This window comes from Gorilla gorilla, chromosome 20, assembly GCF_029281585.2.
Source record: "Gorilla gorilla gorilla isolate KB3781 chromosome 20, NHGRI_mGorGor1-v2.1_pri, whole genome shotgun sequence".
In the NCBI taxonomy this organism is placed as follows: Eukaryota; Metazoa; Chordata; class Mammalia; order Primates; family Hominidae; genus Gorilla; species Gorilla gorilla.
The window spans coordinates 29,141,508-29,165,071 of record NC_073244.2 but is presented as its reverse complement, the minus strand read 5'-3'; the positions used below and the strand labels follow the sequence as shown (position 1 = coordinate 29,165,071).

The 23,564-nt window shown below is 38.0% G+C and overlaps 2 protein-coding genes across 2 annotated transcripts; both read left to right on the top strand.

Annotated features, from left to right (window-relative positions):
- Positions 1-769: 769 nt before the first annotated feature.
- Positions 770-14,943, top strand: LOC101151315 (zinc finger protein 99-like). The gene is given in 6 exon segments (XM_031004031.2): positions 770-797; positions 1,598-1,693; positions 10,324-13,603; positions 13,773-13,887; positions 14,383-14,440; positions 14,867-14,943. Coding segments are annotated over 6 exon segments (3,639 nt in total). The 5' UTR covers positions 770-784.
- Positions 14,944-14,960: 17 nt separating this feature from the next.
- LOC115931578 (zinc finger protein ENSP00000375192-like) lies at positions 14,961-15,697 on the top strand. The gene is given in 2 exon segments (XM_031004032.2): positions 14,961-15,249; positions 15,252-15,697. Coding segments are annotated over 2 exon segments (735 nt in total).
- Positions 15,698-23,564: the final 7,867 nt, after the last annotated feature.

Genomic DNA, 23,564 nt, shown 5'->3' with positions numbered 1-23,564 from the left:
ACTCAACATGTCTTTTTGGTCTGAAAAATGTACAAGACTTATTCTGTATGATTTAAAAATAGCACTCAAAAATGTACATGTTTGTTATCGTGCCCTTAATTTTATACTTTATTATCCAGAAAAGTATCTTGTCTATGCTGGTGTTGTGGATCTTCTGCCATTCTTTTTTTCTCAGAGTTTGAGAATACATTAGAGAATATTTCTTTTTTTCTTTTTCTTTTGTTTTTTTTTTTGAGACGGAGTCTAGCTCTGTCGCCCAGGCTGGAGTGCAGCAATCTCAGCTCACTGCAAGCTCCGCCTCCCGGGTTCATGCCATTCTCCTGCCTCAGCCTCCCAAGTAGCTGGGGCTACAGGCACCCACCACCATGCCCAGCTAATTTTTTGTATTTTTAGTAGAGACGGGGTTTCACCGTGTTAGCCAGGATGGTCTCGATCTCCTGACTTCGTGATCTTCCCGCCTTGGCTTCCCAAAGTGCTGAGATTACAGGTGTGAGCCACTGCGCCCGGCCGAGACTATTTCTGTGTTGAAAATTATTTTACTGAATACGTTCAGTCATCCCTGTAAGTTAGAACCTGTTCTCTTTACTCTCTCATTTCACCTTGAGTCAAATTAAAAATTCTGTCCATGGCCAACTGGGAAATCTATATGTATCTTTGTTGTGTTTTTCAGGGATCATTGACATTTCGGGATGTGACCATAGAATTCTCTCTGGAGGAGTGGCAATGCCTGGACACGGCTCAGCAGAATTTATATAGGAATGTTATGTTAGAAAACTACAGAAACATGGTCTTCCTGGGTGAGGATGATTTTAATTAAGCAATTCCTATTATATTCTATAGGTTTCATTTCTCTTTTCTGTAGGATGTGTTTTGGTGATTTATGCTTAGCGTAAATAAGTTTCAGATACCCGTTTTCTGAAAACAGGGATTTGAAAGTGTAGAAAAGAATTTTTTTTTTTTTTTTTTTTGAAACAGAGTTTCGCTCTTGTTGCCCAGGCTGGAGTGCAATGGTGCGATCTCGGCTCACCACAACCTCCGCCTCCCAGGTTCAAGCAATTCTTCTGCCTCAGCCTCCTGAGTAGCTGGGATTACAGGCATGCACCACCACACCCGGCTAATTTTGTATTTTTAGCAGAGACGGGGTTTCTCCATGTTGAGGCTGGTCTTGAACTCCTGACCTCAGGTGATTCACCTGCCTCGGCCTCTCAAAGTGCTGGGATTATAGGTGTGAGCCACCACGCCCGGCCAGAAAGGAATTTTTTAAAGATGTTTCATTTTTACCTGAACTTTCCACATTTCTAAGCAGATCTGTATTTTTCACTCTAGATTAGTGAAAATTGAAGAAATTTAGTGACATAAAATGTAGTTGCCACACCTTAAAATCTCATTGCCACCACCAATATTTGATTCAGTAGTACCAGTTAGTAAAATTAAGGGACTGTACAAATTGAAAATATTTTCTAAATATTTAGAAATGTATGTTATAAATTAGTATTGAGGGATCAATTTACTAGAATATTCTATTACGTTCTCTTTAATGAGCACATTATTTGGGGAATATGAGCAATATTTATGTTATTTATTTTTAATAAAACAGGTATCGCTGTCTCTAAGCTAGACTTGATAACTTGTCTGAAGCAAGGGAAAGAGCCTTGGAATATGAAGAGACATGAGATGGTAACTAAACCCCCAGGTATGTGAGAGTGAATACAACAGACAACACAGGTGAGAGGTCCAGAGGTCAAGGAGAAAGCCAGTTCTCAAAATGTGACGTGAGAAGCTGTGCTCCAAAGGAAGTAGTTTCTGGGAAGACTGAGATTTTTTAAAATTTTGCTCTCATGTAGGGCATCTTATGTCTTATGCTTTAAAATTCTCTAAGGATTCTATTTTCATTTTGGTAGTTTCCCTTCAAGTTTACAATGAGAGCCAAAGTCGTGTTCATGGCATATAAGGGACTGCACAATCTGACTGCTTTTCCATATTAGGGACACACAAATATCTGTATAGTTTTGAGAAACTATTTTAAAAAAACCTGGCTCTTTTACCTCACACTTGCTCTGTCTCTTACCATGTGATATGTCCAGTTTCTCTTCGCTTTCCACTATGATCGTAAGCTTCCTGAGAACACACCAGAAACAGATACCGGCATATACTTCTTGTACAGTCTGTTGAACTGAGAGCCAAATAAACTTTTTTCTGTTATAAATTATTTACTCTCAGATATTTCTCTGTATGTAAAATATTACAGTCTATAATGTTATCTACATTTTCTATTTTCTTAATCTTTTATATGAATTTTCTATTATTATTGAAAATGGGGTCTCAGTGTCTGCAACTGTTATGTTGCTATGTACTTCTTGCTTCACCTTTGTCAATATTTATATATTTTGGAGGCCTGTTGTTATACCTACCTGTACATATAAATATAATAGTTATAGATTCCTGGTAAATTGACCCATTTTACTATTATATAATATCAATCTTTGTCTCGTACTAGTACTAGACTTAAAGCGTATTGTGCCCAATATAATTACGACTACCTCACCCAATTTTGGCTACTATTTGCATGAAATATAGATTTTTTTAAATTCTGTTACTTACAGACTATTTGACTCAGTGCTAAAATTGGTCTCTTGTGGAGAACATATTGTATGCTTCTTTTCTTAAGCCACTCAGGCATCTTCTTTCTTTTCCTTTTAATTAATTAATTAATGAAATAGGGTCTCACTTCGTCAACCAGGCTGGTTTGCAATGGTGTAATCATGGCAGTGAACTGCAGCCTCAGCCTCTCAAACTCAGATAATCCTCTAGTTTCAACCTCTTAAGTAGCTGGGTTACAGGCCCATGCCATTAAACCCAGCTAGTTTTTTGGTTTTTTTTCTTTTTTTGGTAGAGACAGGGTTTTGCTTTGTTGCTCAGGCTGTTCTCAAACTCCTGGAATCAAGTTATCAGCCCACCTTGTCCTCCGAAAGTCCTGGAATTACATTTCTTTTTATTAAGTAGTTTGATAAATTTATATTTAAAATGATTTCTTAAAGAAATCATTACGCCAGGAATGGTGTCTCACGCCTGTCATTCCAGCACTTTGGGAGGCCGAGGTGGGCAGATCACCCGAGGTTGGGAGTTCGAGACCAGCCTGACCAACATGGAGAAACCCTATGTCTGCTAAAAATATAAAATTACCCGGGCATGGTGGCGCATGCCTGTAATCCCAGCTATTTGGGAGGCTGATGCAGGAGAATTGCTTGAACCCGGGAGGCGGAGGTTGTGGTAAGCTGAGATTGTGCCATTGCACTCCAGCCTGGACAACAACAGTGAAACTCCGACTCAAAAAAAAAAAAAAGAAATAAGAAATAAAGTTACGCTGGGCACGGTGGCTCATGCCTGTAATCCCAGCACTTTGGGAGACCGAAGTGGGTGGATCACGAGGTCAGGATTTTGAGACTAGCCTGGCCAACATAATGAAACCCCGTCTCTACTGAAAATACAAAAATTATCCAGGCATGGTGGCATGTGCCTGTAGTCCTAGCTGCTTGGGAGGCTGAGGCAGGAGAATCACTTGAACCCGGAGGCATAGGTTGTGGTGAGCTGAGATTGTGCCACTGCACTCCACCCCGGGCAATAGAGCGAGACTCCATCTCAAAAAAAAAAAAAAAAAAAAGAAAAGAAATAAAGTTACATACCAGTTTCATTGTTATGTTTTATGTTTTTATTTTTACATATTTTTTCTCATTTCTTGTTTAACTATTTTTTGTTTAATTTTGTAGTGGCACACTTCACTTATTTTTTTTATTTTGTTTTGCGTAGTTTCTATAAAATTTTTGTAGTTATGTTGAAAAATGGACATTATGTAAAACATCTTAAGATTAAATCAACGTGTTTTAATCTCATAACTTAATTGAATACAAAAACTATATTTCTATATTTTCAAGTTTGTTATTAATATTACAAATTATTTTGTATTGTGTATTCAGATTTATGCAGATTTATATTTTGTTTTTATATTCTATAGAAGAATTTTAAGGGTATTATGCCTATTATTATAGTAAGACATTTTATATGTGTCTGTATATTTACATTTAATAGAAAGCTATATATTTATATATGGTTTTTTGATGCTGTCTAGCATCATTTTATTTTTCAACATAAAAGACTCATTTTAGCATTTCTCTTGTTATATATGCATAGTCTTACTCTGTTTTGGGGCTGATCTTGAACTCCTGGTCTCAAGTTTTCTGACTACCTTGGCCTCCTAAAGGTGTAGGATTACAGGCATGAGCCACTGTGCCTGGCCACCATGTAGCTTTTTCTTTTAACTGTGCTACTGGTGATGAACACCCTTACCTTTCATTTTGGAAAGTCTTTATTTTTTATTGTTTTTTAAAGTAAAATAATTTCTGATCAAGTATTATGGATTAAGAATTTTTTTTATTACATCAAAATTTGGAAAGCTCTTTTTTTTTCGTCTTCAAGTAACCTGTGTACTACTTTATTTTTATTTATTTATTTTATTTTTTCATAAGTTATTGGGGTACAAGTGGTGTTTGGTTACATGAGTAAGTTCTTTAGTGGTGATTTGTGGGATTTTTGTGCACTCATCACCCGAGCTGTATACACTGCACTCTATTTGTGGTCTTTTATCCCTCGTTTTCCTCCCACTCTTCCCCCCAAGTCCCCAAAGTCCACTGTATCATTCTTATGCCTTTGCATCCTCATAGCTTAACTCCCACATATCAGTGAGAACATACGATGTTTGGTTTTCCATTTCTGATTTACTTCACTTAGAAGGATAGCCTCTAATCTTATCCATGTTGCTGTGAATGCCATTAATTTATTCCATTTTATGGCTGAGTAGTGTTCCATTATATATATATCTCACAGTTTCTTTATCCACTCATTGGTTAATGGGCATTTTGGGTTGGTTCCATGATTTTGCTCTTGTGAATTGCGCTGCTATAAATGTGTGTGTAAGTATCTTTTTCATATAATGACTTCTTTTCCTCTGAGTAGATACCCAGTAGTGGGATTGCTGGATCAAATGTTAGTACAACTTTTTGTTCTTTAGGAATCTCCACACTGTTTTCCATAGTGGTTGTACTAGTTTACATTCCCACCAGCAGTGTAGAAGTGTTCCCTGATCACCACATCCACACCAACATCTGTTTTTTTGTTTATTTATTTTTTATTATGGCCATTCTTGCATGAGTAAGGTGGTATCCTTTGGTGGTTTTGATTTGCATTTCCCTGGCCATTAGCAATGTTGAGCATTTTTTCATATGTTTCTTGGCCATTTGTATATCTTCTGTTGAAAATTGTCTATTTGTGTCCTTAGCTCAGTTTTGATGGGATTGTTTTTTTTTCTTGCTGATTTGTTTGAGTGCATTGTAGATTCAAGATATTACTTCTTTGTCAGGTGTATAGATTGTGAAGATTTTCTCCTACTCTGTGGGTTGTCTGTTCACTCTGCTGTTTCTTTTGCCTTGCAAAAGCTCTTTAGTTTCATTAAATTCCCATTTTGACACTATTCCACAAGATAGAGAGAGAACCCTCCCTAATTTATCTTTGTTTTTATTGCATTTGCTTTTGGGTTCTTGTATATGAAATCCTTGGCTAAGCCAATGTCTGAAAGGGTTTTTCCAATGTTATCTTCTAGAATTTTTATAGTTTCAGTTCTTAGATTTAAGTCCTTAATCCATCTTGAGTGGATTTTTGTATAAAGTAAAAGATGAGGATCCAGTTTTATTCTCCTACATGTGGCTAGCCAATTATCCCAGCATCATTTGTTGAAAAGAGTCCCTGGCCAGGCGCGGTGGCTCATGCCTGTAATCCCAGCACTTTGGGAGGCTGAGACAGGTGGATCATGAGGTCAGGAGTTCAAGACCAGCCTGGCCAATGTGGTGAAACCCCATCTCTACTAAAAATACAAAAATTAGCCAGGTGCAGTGGCAGGCACCTGTAATCCCAGCTACTTGGGAGGCTGAGGCAGGAGAATTGCTTGAACCCGGGAGGCAGGAGTTGTGGTGAGCCAAGATCACACTACTGCACTCCAGCCTGGGTGACAGAACAAGACTCCATCTCAAAAAAAAAAAAAAAAAAAAAAAGAAAGAAAAAAAAGAAAAGAGTATCCTTTCCCTACTTTATGTTTTTGTTTGCTTTGTCGAAGTTCAGCTGGCTGTAATATTTGGGTTTATTTCTGGGTTCTCTATTCTGTTCCATTGGTTTATGTGCCTATTTTTATACCAGTACCATGCTGTTTTTGTGACTATGGCTTTATAGTATAGTTTGAAGTCAGGTAGTGTGATGCCTTCAGATTTGTTCTTTTTGCTTAGTCTTGCTTTGGCTATGCAGGCTCTTTTTTTGTTCCATATGAATTTTAGAATAATTTTTTCTAATTCTGTGAAGAATGATGGTGGTATTTTGATGGAAATTGCATTTAATTTGTAGATTGCTTTTGGCAGTATGGTTATTTTCACAATATTGATTCTACCTATCCATGAACATGGACTGTGTTTCCATTTGTTTGTGTCATCTGTGATTTCTTTCAGCAGTGTTTTGTAGTTTTCCTTGTAGAGGTCTTTTACCTCCTTGGTTAGGTATATTCCTAATTTTTTTTTTTTTTCTCACAGCTATTGTAAAAGAGGTTGAGTTTTGATTTGACTCTCTGCTTTGTCGCTGTTGGGGTATAGAAGAGCTACTGATTTGTATGCATTAATTTTGTATCTGAAAACTTTGCTGAATTATTTTATCACTTCTAGGAGCTTTCTTGAAAAGTCTAGGGTTTTCAAAGTAAACAATCATATCATCAGCAAACAGTGACAGCTTTACTTCCTCTTTACCAATTTTGATGCCCTTTATTTTTTTCTCTTTTCTACTTGCTCTGAATAAGACTTCCAGTACTATGTTGAATAAGTGTGGTGAAAGTGGGCATCCTTGTCTTGTTCCAGTCCTCAGAGGGAATGCTTTCAACTTCTCCTCATTCAGTATTATGTTGGCTCTGGGTTTGTCATAGATGGCTTTTATTACCTTGATGTATGTCCCTTGTATGCCAGTGTTGCTAAGAGTTTTAATCATAAAGTGTTGCTGGATTTTGTTGAATGCTTTTTCTGCATCTATTGAGATGATCATGTGACTTTTGTTTTTATTTCTTTTTATGTGGTGTATCACATTTATTGACTTGCATTTGTTAAGCCATCCCTGCATCACTGGTATGAAACCCACTTGATCATGGATTCTGTTTTTGATATGTTGTTGGATTCGGTTAGCTAGTATTTTGTTAAGGATTTTAGCATCTATTTTCATCAGGGACATCAGTCTGTGGTTTTCTTTTTTGATTAATGCCCTTTTCTGGTTTTGGTATTAGGGCGATGCTGGCTTCACAGAATGAATTAGGAAGGGCTCCCTCTTTCTCTATCTTATGGAATAGTGTCAATAGAATTGGTATCAATTCTTCTTTGAATGTCTGGTAGAATTCTGCTGCATACTGTCTGGTCCTAGACATTTTTTTCTTGGTAATTTTTAAATTACCATTTCAATCTCGCTGCTCATTACCGGTCTGTTCAGGGTATCTAATTCTTCCTGAATAAAGCTGGGTGGGTTGCATTTTTGCAGAAATTTATTCATTTCTTTTAGGTTTTCTAGTTAGTGCACTTAAAGGTGTTCATAGTAGCCTTGAATGATCTTTTGTATTTCTGTGTTGTCAGTTGTAATATCTCCCATTTCATTTCTTATTGAGATTATTTGGATTTTCTTTTTTTCTTGGTTAATCTTGCTAATGGTCTATCAATTGTATTTACCTTTTTAAAGAGCCAGGTTTTTGTTTTATTTATCTTTTGGTTTTTGTTTGTTTGTTTCAATTTCATTTCATTCTGCTCTGTGATTATTTTTTTTTCTTCTTCTGGGTTTGGGTTTGGTTTGTCCTTGTTTCTCTAGTTTCTTGAGGTGTGAACAAGAGTGTCATTTTGTGTTCTTTCAGACTTTTTGATGTAGGTGTTTAGGACTATGAACTTTCCTTTTAGCATCTCCTTTGCTGTATCCTAGAGGTTTTGATAGGTTGTATCACTTTTGTTGTTGAGTTTGAAGAATTTTTAAATTTCCATTTTGATTTCATGTTTGACCCAATGATTATTCAGGAGCAGGTTTTTTAATTTACATGTATTTGCATGGTTTTGAAGGTTCCTTTTGTTGTTGAATTCCACTTTTATTCCACTGTGGTCTGAGAGAGTGTTTGATATAATTTCATTTTCTTAAATTTATTGAGGCTCATTTTGTGGCCTATCATACGGTCTATTTGGAGAAAGTTTCGTGTGCTGTTGAGTAGAATGTATATTCTGCATTTATTGGATGGAATGTTCTGTATATATCTGTTAAGTGCATTTGCTCCAAGGTATAGTTTAAATCCATTTTTTATTTGTTGACTTTCTGTCTTGATGACCTGTCTAGTGCTGTCGGTGGAGTATTGAAGTCCTCACTATTATTGTGTTGGTGTCTATCTCATTTATTAAGTCTACTAGTAATCGTTTTATAAATTTGGGAGCTTCAGTGTTAGGTGCATATATGTTTAGGATTGTGATATATTCCTGTTGTACAAGACCTTTTACCATTGTATAAAGTCCCTCTTTGTTTTTTTTAACTGCTGTTGCTTTAAAGTTTATTTTGTCTTATATAAGAATAGCTCTTATGAACCTCTTGTTTAGCATGATATTGTGGGGTTCTCTGGCTTAGGTGAATAGCAAGCCATTTTCATGAATTACCTCATGCCATTAGGGGAAGAGGTATCCTCATTTTTAAAATTTTTTATAGTGGTCTGTGTTCCTGTGTCTCTTATTCAGTATTATTTAATTTATTTGAAATTTTAAAAATTAATTTATTAATCTTCATTGTTTTATGGTTGTTTTCCAAAAATTTTATACTTTTTTTGATTGGGCCATGTTGCCCTAATATTCCATATACATTATAATAATTAATTAAAATTTGTACATCAAAAAAGCTACCTGTTACAATCTTCATAATGTAGCCTTGTGCTGGAAATCTGAAACCAGTTGTCTTGGCTAGAGATTCTGGGAGTATGTCAAACATGCTCTTAGAATGCATCTTGTTTGAAATTTTTTTTTTTTTTTTTTTTTTTTAGATAAAGAATGTTATGTTTCTTCTCAATAGTAATCTATTTTTTGTGTGTGGTACTACATTCTCTGCTGCTGTAATATTTAACTTTGGTTTCAGCAGATTCAAGCTGCCATTTTATTTTATTCATTTATTTTTTTTTGAGACGGAGTCTCTCCCTGTTGCCCAGGCTGGAGTGCAGTGGCACGATCTTGGCTCACTGCAAGCTCTGCCTCCTGGATTCATGCCATTTTCCTGCTTCAGCCTCCTGAGTAGCTGGGACTACAGATGCCCACCACCACACCCGGTGAATTTTTTGTATTTTTAGTAGAGATGCGGTTTCACTGTGTTAGCCAGAATGGTCTTGATCTCCTGACCTCGTGATCTGCCCACCTAGGCCTCTCAAGGTGCTGGGATTACAGGCCTGAGCCACCGTGCCCGGCCTCAAGCTGTCATTTTAAAGTATGCCACCATTTCTTTCAGTACTTTGTGTCATGAGAAACATAAACCAGTCTGGAAAGGCCCCTAGAAGCCAGAAATAAATATGTATGTGCCACTGTTTTATATGTGTTTAGAAATGAAACCAGGAGATGGCAATTTACTTTTTTTGTTTTGAGACAGAGTCTCACTGTGTCACGCTGGCTGGAGTACAATAGCATAATCTCATCTCACTGCAATCTCTACATCCCAAGTTCAAGTGATCGCCTCAGCTTCCCAAGTAGCTGAGACTACAGACGTGTGCCACCATGCCTGGCTAATTTTTGAATTTTTAGTAGAGATGGAGTTTTTCCATTTTGTCCAGGCTGGTCTTGAACTCTTGATCTCAGGTAATCCACTTGCCTCGGCCTCCAAAAGTGCTGGGATTACAGGTGTGAGCTGCCATTCCTAGCCAGCAATTTACTTCTAAAGACACTATGTCATTTTGGGGAGTAGGAAGAGCTGAGTTGGGAAACTGTAACAGACTTCTCTTTCCTTTTATGTGGCTGTTTGCATTGTACTTACTTGGGGCACTCTACACACTTAACTTATTTATAAATTTTCAACAAATATATTTTGGTCAGTATGTTTTTATTACATTTATATGTCTATGAAGAAATTAGGGCCTGTCTTATTTTGCTGTGCCATCTTGCTTAAGCAGTTTGTATAATTTTATAGGTTGGATTTGTAAAGTATATTCATCTGAGTCTAGCAAGTGACATAATTTATTATTTTCATTTCTTCCAGTTATTAGTTCTCATTTTACACAAGACTTTTGGCCAGATCAGAGCATAAAAGATTCTTTCCAAGAAATAATATTGAGAACATATGCAAGATGTGGACATAAGAATTTACGATTAAGAAAAGATTGTGAAAGTGTCAATGAGGGTAAGATGTACGAAGAAGGTTATAATAAACTTAACCAATGTTGGACAACTACCCAGGGAAAAATATTTCAGTGTAACAAATATGTGAAAGTCTTTCATAAATATTCAAATTCAAATAGACATAAGATTAGACACACTAAAAAGAAAACTTTCAAATGTATGAAATGTAGCAAATCATTTTTCATGCTTTCACACTTAATTCAACATAAGAGAATTCATACTAGAGAGAATATCTACAAATGTGAAGAACGTGGCAAAGCCTTTAAATGGCTCTCAACCCTTATTAAACATAAGATAATTCATACTGAAGACAAACCCTACAAATATAAGAAATGTGGCAAAGCTTTTAACATCTCTTCAATGTTCACTAAACGTAAGATAATTCATACTGGAAAGAAACCCTGCAAATGTGAAGAATGTGGCAGAGTTTTTAACAATTCCTCAACCCTTATGAAACATAAGATAATTCATACTGGGAAGAAACCATATAAATGTGAAGAATGTGGCAAAACTTTTAAGCAATCCTCACACCTTACTAGACATAAAGCAATTCATACTGGAGAGAAACCCTACAAATGCGAAGAATGTGGCAAAGCTTTTAAGCGTTTCTCAGCCCTTAGAAAACATCAGATAATTCATACTGGAAAGAAACCCTACAAATATGAAGAATGCGGCAAAGCTTTTAGCAATTTGTCAGCCCTTAGAAAACATGAGATAATTCATACTGGAGAGAAACCCTACAAATGTGAAGAATGTGGTAAAGCTTTTCAGTGGTCCTCAAAACTTACTATACATAAAGTAATTCATACTGCAGAGAAACCCTGCAAATGTGAGGAATGTGGCAAAACTTTTAAGCGTTTCTCAGCCCTTAGAAAACATAAGATAATTCATACTGGAAAGCAACCCTACAAATGTGAAGAATGCAGCAAAGCTTTTAGCAATTTTTCAGCCCTTAGAAAACATGAGATAATTCATACTGGAGAGAAACCCTACAAATGTGAATAATGTGGTAAAGCTTTTAAGTGGTCCTCAAAACTTACTGTACATAAGGTAATTCATATGGAAGAGAAACCCTGCAAATGTGAAGAATGTGGCAAAGCTTTTAAGCATTTCTCAGCCCTTAGAAAACATAAGATAATTCATACTGGAAAGAAACCCTACAAATGTGAAGAATGTGGCAAAGCTTTTAACAATTCCTCAACCCTTATAAAACATAAGATAATTCATACTGGGAAGAAACCATACAAATGTGAAGAATGTGGCAAAGCTTTTAAGCAATCTTCACATCTTACTAGACGTAAAGCAATTCATACTGGGGAGAAACCCTACAAATGTGAAGAATGTGGCAAAGCTTTTAAACATTTCTCAGCCCTTAGAAAACATCAGATAATTCATACTGGAAAGAAACCCTACAAATGTGAAGAATGTGGCAAAGCTTTTAGCCAGTCCTCAACCCTTAGAAAACATGAGATAATTCATACTGGAGAGAAACCCTACAAATGTGAAGAATGTGGTAAAGCTTTTAAGTGGTCCTCACACCTTACTAGACATAAAGTAATTCATACTAAAGAGAAACCCTGCAAATGTGAAGAATGTGGCAAAGCTTTTAACCATTTCTCAGCCCTTAGGAAACATAAGATAATTCATACTGGAAAGAAACCCTACAAATGTGAAGAATGTGACAAAGCTTTTAGCCAGTCCTCAACCCTTAGAAAACATGAGATAATTCATACTGGAGAGAAACCCTACAAATGTGAAGAATGTGGTAAAGCTTTTCAGTGGTCCTCAAAACTTACTGTACATAAGGTAATTCATACTGCAGAGAAACCCTGCAAATGTGAAGAATGTGGCAAAGCTTTTAAGCATTTCTCAGCCCTTAGAAAACATAAGATAATTCATACTGGAAAGAAACCCTACAAATGTGAAGAATGTGGCAAAGCTTTTAACAATTCCTCAACCCTTAGAAAACATGAGATAATTCATACTGGAGAGAAACCCTACAAATGTGAAGAATGTGGTAAAGCTTTTCAGTGGTCCTCAAAACTTACTTTGCATAAGGTAATTCATACTGGAGAGAAACCCTGCAAATGTGAAGAATGTGGCAAAGCTTTTAAACATTTCTCAGCCCTTAGAAAACATAAGATAATTCATACTGGAAAGAAACCCTACAAATGTGAAGAATGTGGCAAAGCTTTTAACAATTCCTCAACCCTTTTGAAACATAAGATAATTCATACTGGGAAGAAACCATACAAATGTGAAGAATGTGGCAAAGCTTTTAAGCAATCCTCACACCTTACTAGACATAAAGCAGTTCATACTGGGGAGAAGCCCTACAAATGTGGAGAATGTGGAAAAGCTTTTAACAATTCCTCAACCCTTAAGAAACATAAGCTAATTCATACTAGGGAGAAATCATACAAATGTGAATAATGTGGCAAAGCTTTTAGCAATTTCTCAGCCCTTAGGAAACATAAGATAATTCATACTGGGGAGAAACCATACAAATGTGAAGAATGTGGCAAAGCTTTTAGCAATTTCTCAGCCCTTAGGAAACATAAGATAATTCATACTGGGGAGAAACCATACAAATGTGAAGAATGTGGTAAAGCTTTTAAGTGGTCCTCAAAACTTATGGAACATAAGGTAATTCATACTGTAGAGAAACCCTGCAAATGTGAAGAATGTGGCAAAGCTTTTAAGCATTTCTCAGCCCTTAGAAAACATGAGATAATTCATACTGGAAAGAAACCCTACAATTGTGAAGAATGTGGCAAAGCTTTTAACAATTCCTCAACCCTTATGAAACATAAGATAATTCATACTGGGGAGAAACCGTACAAATGTGAAGAATGTGGCAAAGCTTTTAAGCAATCCTCACACCTTACTAAACATAAAGCAATTCATACTGGAGAGAAACCCTACAAATGTGAAGAATGTGGCAAAGCTTTTAGCCATTTCTCATGCCTTACTAAACATAGGATAATTCATACTGGAAAGAAACCCTACAAATGTGAAGAGTGTGGTAAAGCATTTAGTCAGTCCTCAAACCTTACTAAACATAAGATAATCCATTCTGGAGAGAAACCCTACAAATGTGAAGAATGTGGCAAAGCCTTTAACCAGTCCTCACACCTTAAATACACATAAAATAATTGATACTGGAGGAAAACCCTACAAATATAATAAAGGTGACAAAGCTTTTAACCATTGCTCAGCTGTTGCTCAAAATGAGAGAATTCCTAAAGAAGATAAACTCCACAAATGTGAATAATATGGCAAAGCTTTTAACTGGTCCTCAAATCTTACTGAATGTAAGATAATTCATACTGAAGAGAAACCCTTCAAATGTGAGGAATGTGGCAAAGCTTTTAATCAGTCCTCAAATCTTACTGAACATAAGATAATTCATAGTAGAGACAAACACTACAAATATGAAGAACAAAGCTTTTAACCAGTCCTCAAACTTTACTCAACATAAAATAATTTATCCTGGAGAGGAACACTACAAATTTAAAGAATTTGGCAAAACTTTTAACTGCTTCTCAAAACTTACTGAACATAAGATAATTCATACTGGAGAGATACTTTACAAATGTGAAGAATGTGGTAAAGCCTCTAACGGGTTCTCAGATCTTACTGAATATAAGATAAATTAGAGAGAAACCCTCCTCATGTGAAGAGTGTGGCAAAACTTCTAACTGGTCCTCAAACCTTACTGAACATAAGATAATTCATACTGAAGAGAAACCCTACAAATATGAAAACTGTGGCAAAGCTTTTAACTGGTTCTCAGACCTTACTCAACATAAGATAGTTGATACTGAAGACAAACTCTAGAAATGTGAAGAATGTGGCAATGCTTTTAATCAGTTCTTAAACTTTATTAGACATAAGAAAATTCATACTGGAGAAAAACCCTACAAATGTGAAGAAAGTGGCAATGCTTTTAGCCAGTCCTCAACTCTTGCTAAACAACATAATTCAATGGGAGAGAAACCCTACAAATGTGAATAATGCCATAAGCATTCTTCAATTTTTTTTTCTTTTTTGAAACAGAGTTTCGCCCTACTTGCCCAGGCTCTGGAGTGCAGTGGCACAATCTTGGCTCACTGCAACCTCCGCCTCCTGGGTTTTCAAGCGATTCTCCTGCCTCAGCCTCCCGAGTAGCAGGGACTATAGGGATGTGCCACCACGCCCAGCTAATTTTGTATTTTTAGTAGAGACGGGGTTTCTCCATGTTGGTCAAGCTGGTATCAAACTCCCAACCTCTGGTGATCTGCCCACCTCAGCCTCCCAAAGTGCTGGGATTACAGACATGAGCCACCGAGCCCAATGATGACAAACATTACAAATATAAAGGCGTGAGCCACCATGCCCAGCCTAATTCTTTAATTCTTAATAAACAATTTATACTGAAGAGAAACCCTACAAATGTGAAGAATGTTGCAAAGCTTTTAACGTCCTCAAACCTTACTGAAGATAAGATAATTCATAATGGAAACTAGCCCTACAAATATGAAGAACGTGGCAAAGACTGTAACCATTTCTCACATCTTACCACACATTAAGATAATTCATACTGAAGAGAAACCCGACAAATGTGAAGAATGTAACAAAGTCTTTAACTGGTCTTCAACTCATACTAAATATAAGAGAATTCATACAGAAGATAAATTTTATAAATATGAAGAATGTGACAAAAGCTTTAAAAACATTTCAACCCTTATTACACATAAGATAATTTATGTTGTAGAGAAATTCTACAAATGTGAAGAATGTGGCAAAGTTTTTTTTTTTTTTTGAAATGGAGTCTCACTCTGTCGCCCAAATTGGAGTGCAATGGCACAATCTCAGCTCATTGCAACCTCCGCCTCCTGGGTTCAAGTGATTCTCTGGCCTCAACCTCCCAAGCAGCTGGGATTACAGGCACCTGCCACCACGCCCAGCTAATTTTTGTATTTTTAGTAGAGACGGGATTTCACCATTTTGACCAGGCTGGTTTTGAAGTCCTGACCTCAAGTGATCCACCCGCCTTGGCCTCCCAAAGTGCCCCAAAGTGCTGGGATTACAAGCATGAGCCATTGCGCCCGGTTGAATGTGGCAAAGTTTTTAATAAGTTATCAAATCATACTGGAGAGGAACTCTACAAACCTAAAAGACATGACAGTGCTCTTGAGAACACCTTAAACTTTTCTAAACATAAAATAAATCATAGTGTCAAGAAGCCCTAGATGTGAGTCATGTCACAAAGCCTTTAAATGGTTGTCACACTTGAGTATAAGCTAATTTATCCTAGAGAAAACTATGAAGAATGTGGCAAAATATTTAACAAATACTCACACCTTGTCACATAAGAAAGCATTTATATTTGAAAAAAATGTACACTTATGAAGAATGTGGAAAAGCCATTAATATCTGCTCACATCTTAACATCACAGAGTTTATACTAATACAAATATTAAAAATGCAATTACTGTCAGAATATCTTTTAGAAAATATAAGCCTTAGAATGGTGAAGAGTATTTCTTTTGATGACAAACATTACAAATATAAAGACGGTTGTAGTACTATATTTGTATCACAGATCTTATTCTGCATATTTTGTGCTAGAGAAAAACCCTAAAGTTGCTCAAACTTTGTTCAATATCAGGGAATGTATAATAGAGAAAAAAACCTGCAAATGTAATAAATTTGGAAAAAAGTTTATAAACTACAGCTTAGAAAACAGAGTAAGTTTTTTTTGTAGATGCAGTAAATATGAAAAATATTCAATCCAAAATTAACTCCGTAAATGTCAGAGAATTCACAGTAGAAAAACTTAAAAAAGAGGAGGTGATTTTTTGGAGAATTATAATTACATTTGAAGTATACTTTTTGTATACTTCAAATATCAAAAAAATTAACATCGCAATATTGAAAAAAGTTACAGACTCTTTGAAAAGCAAATAAGGATGTAATTCAACTCTCAAATTACTTCATGCTCTTCATTCCTACTTTATTTACATGTGAAAGCATGCGATCAATTGTTTCTGCATCAGAGATATGAAAGATTCTTTTTTATTAGGTGGGCATTATTTATGACCTTTTTCATAAAAGGGAAAGGATATTAAAATATAAAATGCATGACAAAAATCTAAATGGAGAGGCTTTTTGTGGTTAACTTAAAATATTGAGTGATGTATGAGGTAGGTGTTCTGAGTAATATATTTTTGTGCATTATAGTGAGAAAAGCATTTTAAAACTTTAGTTAAAATTAAAATTAAATTAGTGATGTATTATATTAATTGTGCTTTTATGGAATGTAGTACATTCATAAATTTTTAGATTATATGTAAACTTAATTTTTTAAACATTTTTTGACATGTTAAGTCTGTTGTACATTCAATGAAGTGTTATTATGCCACTCACTTTAACCTATCCCACCTTACTCAAGGGTGTAGGTAAGAGATGGCAACAGTTTACTTTTTGGTAAGAGTGGAATAGCATCTCTAGTAATCTCTTTTTTTCAGTGGCTTTAACCTGCAAATAAATTAAAGAATATTGTTCTCGTAGGTTACATTTTTATACTTTTAATCTTATTTAAACTTCTTTTTTTTTTCACCTTGACAAATTTAAACTTATTTTTCTTGACTTTTGTGGGTACATAGTGTGTAGATATATTTCTGCCATATATAGCATATTTTGATACCAGCATAAAATATGTAATAATCACGTCAGGGTAAATGAGGGATTCTTCACTTTCAACATTTATTCCTTGAATTACAAGCAATCCAAATCTACACTTTTAGTTACTTTGAAATATAAAACTAAATTGTTATTTATTATAGCGTCATTTTTGTGGTCATAATAAAAATCATATAGGAATGTAAATAAAATCTATACTTATCTAGGTCCTGAGTAAATTTTTTTTTAATTTGTCATCTATTTTTCTTTGAACATGTGGCCACTATGCCTGCAAACACATACCTACAGACTTTTTTTTTTTTTTTTTTGCAGTTGCAAGATTTAATAAAGTGAAAACAGAGCTCTCATACAAAAGGAGGGGACCCAAAGAGGGTAGCTGGTGCCAGCTCAAATGCCTGGGTTTATATCCTGATCATTGTCCCTCCCCCTGTGCTCTCAGGGGATAGATGATTGGCTATTTCTTTACCTCCCATTTTTGCCTAATTAGCATTTTAGTGAGCTCTCTTTACTACCTGATTGGTTGGGTGTGAGCCAAGTTGCAAGCCCCGTGTTTAAAGGTGGATGCGGTCACCTTCCCAGCTAGGCTTAGAGATTCTTAGTCAGCCTAGGAAATCCAGCTAGTCCTGTCTCTCAGTCCCCCTTCCCAACAGTAAAACCCAAGTCCTGTTGGGGAGGTTGGCTGATGACCGCTCTAACTGCTTTCTGCTGAATTGGGGCATAGTAGGGGTTGTGCAGTTGAGATATCCTCAGGAGGGGTGCCTTTGATGTCATCAACATCAGAGCATGGGCTTGCAGGCCGGTCCAGGGGTCCACGGTAGATCTTAGTCATGGACTGCATCTGGGGCTCCATTTGAAGAATGATTTGTAGCTTTACAGCTTGGATTCTGGAAGAGACAAACTTAACAAGGAGGTTAAAGATACAGGAATTGAAATGTATGGCCTGCAGTGCAGGAGATTATTTCTTTGGCACACTTCACAGGCCCTGACTGCTTGATGGTTTTAAAAAGGCCTTGTCCAGTAAATAATAATTTGGCCATCTGATAGGTGCTATTAATGCCTAAGGGAAAGGTTTGGTGAAGGGTTTTAAGTAATTTCCATTGGTTAGCTGCAGGCAAAAGTATTTTTCCTTCTTCAGTGGCTAGCCATCCTGAGGGGAGGAAACTATGTCATCGTGAGGTTCCCCATTGTTTCTTCTGCTGAGTACTGGGGCTTGGTTTCCTGGAGGGGATTACCCCATACTAGGGGTCCTTCTATAAGCATTTCTAATGGAGGGTCCTGCCTTGCATCTCTTTTGGCTTCAATATCCACTTGGCGGTTCCCTTCTATTTCCCTTTCCTTTCCTTTTTGATGACCCCAGCAGTGTAAGACTGCCACCTCTTTAGGTTTCTGTATAGCCAATAATAATCTAATGGCTTCCTGATGTTTGATAGGTGTTCCCTCAGAAGTTAGGAATTCCATTTCTCTCCATATTGCTGTGTGGGCTTGGAGGACTAGGTAAGCATACTTAGATTCTGTATATATATTTACCCTTTTTCCTTTTCTTAATTCTAGTGCCCGAGTGAGGGCTATTAGTTCTGCCAACTGAGTGCTAGTTCCTGCAGTGAGGGGATTACTTTCAAGTATTCCATTATCACTGACCACTGCATACCCTGCTTTTCAAAGTCCTTTTTCTACAAAGGAACTTTCATCAGTATACAAGTTGAGGTAGGGATCAGTCAAGGGAATCTCTAGAAGGTCCCTTTGAGTGACATAGGTTTGAGCAATCACCTGTCGACAGTTACGTTCTCTCTTTTCTTCATTGTCTGGAAGAAATGTGGCTGGGTTAAGAGTTGCACAAGTGCACAGTCACAGCACTAGTCCTTCAATTAATAGAGCCTGATTTTTAAGCAAATGGTTGTCTTACAGCCACAAGTTTCCTTTAGCAGTGAGTATACCGTTTACATCATGAGATGTCCACACAGTAAGATCTCTTCCCTGTATTATTTTAACTGCTTCAGATACTAAGACTGCTACTGCCGTCATTACCTGTAAACAATGAGGCCAATCCTTTGCCACTACATCAATTTTCTTACTCAAGTATGCCACAGGTTGCAAGCTGGTCCCTTGAACCTGTGTAAGGACTCCTAGAGCTATTCCTGTTTTTTCTGTGACATATAAAGAGAAGCCTTGCCCTGTTGGCAAACTTAACATTGGGGCTTGGGTTAGGGCCTTCTTTAGGGCCTGGAAAGCCTCTTTTGCTTCAGGTGTCCATCTTACTAAATGGGTATTGGCTTTCTGAGTTTACTTAGTGTATATACTGGCCTGACTGTTTCACCGTACTTGGGAAACCATATTTGGCAGAAGCCTGTTATGCCAAGGAACCCTCTTAGTTGCTTTTAGGGTTTTGGGATGAGGATAAGCCAGTATAGGCTGGATACTTTCCTCACTGAGGGCCCTAGTGCCTTTAAATAATTTTAGCCCTAAGTATTTAACCTGCTGTAAGCAGAGCTGAGCCTTTGGTTTGGAATCCTTGTAGCCACAAGTGGTGAGGAAGTTTAAAAGCGCTTTGGTGGCTTGATGGCCCAAGGTTTCCGAATGGGCGTCTAGAAGTAAATTATTCACATACCAAAGGGCAGGAGTGTCCAGGTATGAGAACTGGCTCAAGTCTTGGGCTAATGCCTGGCCAAATAGATGGGGGCTATCCCTGAACCCTTGGGGTAGAACAGTCCAGGTGAATTGAGATGTTGGGTTTGAAGGATCTTCAAAGAAAAATAAGAATTGAGAGTCAGGATGTACAGGGATGCAGAAATAGGCATCCTTAAGGTCCAGGACTGTAAAACACTCTGCTTCCTCTGGTATTTGGGAAAGCAGAGTAGAGTATAAGGGTTAGATACAGCTGGGTATAGAGGGACAATGGCCTCACTGATAATCCTGAGATCTTGCACTAACCTGCACTGTCTGTTAGGTTCCTGTACTCCTAAAATTGGAAGATCGCAGGGGCTATTGCAGGGTTTTACTAGGCCTTGGGCTTTTAGGTCCTTAATCTTTTGGAGTCCTTGTTGGGCCTCGGGTCTAAAGGGGTACTGCCTTTGGTAGGGAAAGGAGGTGGACTCCTTTAGTTTAACTTGAACAGGACGGGCATTCTTTGCTTGCCTATATTGTCCCTCTGTTGTCCAGACTTCAGGATTAATTCCTCAAGCAGGGGACAACAAACAGGTGTTCCTTCTCCTATGTTCAGGTGTATAGTGGCCCCTGCTTTTGCTAGAATGTCTCTCCCTAAAAAGCGAGTGGGGCTTTCAGGCATAATTAGAAAAGCATGTGAAAAGAGTAAAGTTCCCTAGTCACAACTTAGTGGCTGGAAGAAGTATCTAGTGACTGGGTGTCCTAGGAACCCTCAGATAGTGACAGATCTGGAGGACAGTTGTCCGGGACAGGAGAGTAAGACTGACACGCCAGTGTCCAGGAGGTGGTTAACCACCTGGCCTTCAATGGTTAAGCATACCCGGGGCTCTGTGAGGGTGATGGCATGGGCTGGCGCTTGCCCCGGGCACCCTCAGTCCTGCTGCTGGATCATCTGGTTAGTGGCTTCTGACTCAGAGGACCTTCATCCCCTGGGGCAGTGGGCTTTCCGGTGATTCCCTTGACATAAGGGGCATGGATGAGGGGGCGGCTTATTTCTATTTGGACAATCTTTTTTAAAGTGTCCTTGTAGACCACACTGGAAGGAAGCCCTATTAGGCATTTGATTTGCCCAGGCTTTCCGTGTTCCAGAGCCTCCAAAGTCTGTTTGCCTGAGGGCCATGACTAAAGCCTTTTTTTTTAATCTCATTTGTCTCGTTCTGCCTGTTCCTCCTGATCTCTATTATAAAAAACCAAGGTTGCCAAGTTCAATAGGGTTTCTAAGTTTTGCTCCAGGACTAAGGCAGACTTTTGAAGTTTTTTTCTAATGTCTGCAACTGACTGAGTGATAAACTTATCCTTTAAGATTAGTTGGCCTTTAATAGAGTCAGGTGACAGAGAAGTATGCTCCCTTAATGCCTCCCTTAGTCTCTCCAGAAAGGCAGTAGGATTTTCTTCCTTTCCCTGTGTTATAGTGGACATCATTGAATAATTAATAGGCTTCTTCCTAGTTTTCCTTAGTCTTTCTAGCATGCAAGTTAGCAAAAGTCTGCAGCATCAATCTACATGTTCTGGTTCTGCATCCCAGTGAGGGTCTACACTGGGAATTACCTGCTGGCCTGTGGGGAATCGTTCTCTTTCCTCTGTTGTCATACTATCATTGACCTGACTGACATACCAGAGATCACCAAACTCTCAGGCTGCAGTTATGGTGGCACTTCTCTCATTTGGGGTTAGTGTCTGATCTAACAGTAACATTTTATCTCTCCATGTCAGATCAAAGGATTGTCCTAACCCTTGTCAAACATCAATATAGCCATCAGGGTTATCTGATAATTTACCTAGGGCTATTTCAGTTTGCCTCAAGTCTGACAGGGAAAAAGGTACATATACTCTGACTGGGCTGAATTCTCCAGAATACACCTTAGGGGCATTTTTGCTTTGGAGGGAATGTTTCCCACCTGAAAAAAAAACATAAGGATGCTAGTACCCTTAGTCATTTTCCAATGAGCATTAGTCCTACAGCATCCTCTATGGTCCTAATGCTTATTCCTTTCCAGAGTGTGTAACCCCATGGACTTCTGCTTATTGGATTAGTTACGTTTACTGATGTAGTAGTTCTGCACCTGTTTTCCCACCTTTCTTGACCACAAAGAAAGGGGTCTGGGCTGCTGGATTCTAGTGGTCCTTTACCAGCGTGCCCAACGTTAACTTTGTGCTCATAGGTGAGTTCTAGAGCTAGGCTGGGTTCCTGAATATTTCATAACAACCCAGCTGCCCCATCAAGATGCATTCCTACAAACAACAGTTCATATGCAAATTCACTTCAGAGAGGGTGTGGGTAACCTTTTGAGTCAGGACCGAGATAGAGTTTTTTGATTCTGTAAGTACTTTAAGGCTTGGCTGAGTGCAAACAGCTCACATGTTTGAGCAGACCAGTTATTAGGCAATTTTCCTAACTCTGCTTCTACAAGAGTTTACCTCAATTACTGAATACCCATTGTGTTTTTTTTTTTTTTCCTCAATCACCTGGGAGGAACCATCTATGGTCCTGTCATGAGGGAGTTCCTCCTAGGTCTGGTTGGACCTTTGTATGGTAATTAAGATTTAAATCCCCTGTTAGGAAATCTGCTGGGTTAAGGGAATTTTCAGTGGTCAATGTTAAATCATCTTTTTCTAACAGAATAGTCCCATACTTTAAGATTTGAGTTAGTAAGCTACCTTTTTGCTTTTTTTTTTTTTTTGACTTAGGATAGCTCTGAACTGGCAAGGTGTGCTCACAATGAGGTTTCCTCTAAAGTTTTTCTACTTATAGCAAAGCAGTGCCGCTACTGACTGAATGCATTTGTCCCATCCATGGGTTACTAGGTTAAGAATTTTTGATAGGAAGGCTATGGGTTGTCAGTGGCCTCAGTGCTTTCGGGTTACACCCTTGTTTACACTGACAGCCAAGTGGTATTGGAGTGTTATAAGGTCACAGAGAAGACTTTCAATGAACAATTATAGGTTTTAAATTTACCCTGGCTTTTAAAGGAATAGGGCACACTGTTTTTTCTTTACTACTTCTATCTTTCTCTTTGTCTCTCTCTCTCTGTCTCCCTCTTTGTCTCTCTCTCTTTCTCTCCCCTCTGTCTCTCTCTCTTTCTCTCTCTTTTCTCCTAGCTCTTTACAAACTTGGGGCCCTGGCAAGGGTGGTGGGGAACGGGTCCTGTGTAACTGCCCATGCTGAGAGCTGTATGCCTAAATTGGGAGGGACACCAGGGACAAGACTTTGTGGGTTCATAGCCTAGGGGCCTAAGGACACAGTGTAGAGCTTCCTTACATCCCTTTGGAGATACAACTTGCTAGAGTAAATGAAAATCTGAGCCATTAGTACCTAGGAGGCAGGGATCAGAGGAAGTAGATTCAGAGATAAGGAGAAGTTTGGGGCTACACTTTCAAGAAAGTCATAGTCAGGACCCAGGAGATATGGGTCAGAAGGAAAGGTAGGGGTGCATGCATGGGAGACTGTTGAGTAGAGACTTCTGGCTGCACCATGATCTCAATCGGCTAACGCTGGGAGTTCGGGACGACGGCTTTCTGCCTCTAGTCAGCCCTCGGCTTCCTCAGGAAAATTGAAAGTGGAAGCTGGTTCCAGGCAGACCAACGCTCCCAATCCAGAAGGGTTGGGGGTTGTTGGAAAGCCCTTTCCCAGACAGCCTCACACCTGAGTCTTAAGTCCGGCAGCCAAGCTAATCGCTTTTAACTGGCTGACAGGTGCCCAGTATTTTCCTCCAATTCTAAGGAAGGGCAGGACAGAATAGCAAGGTGAAAGTG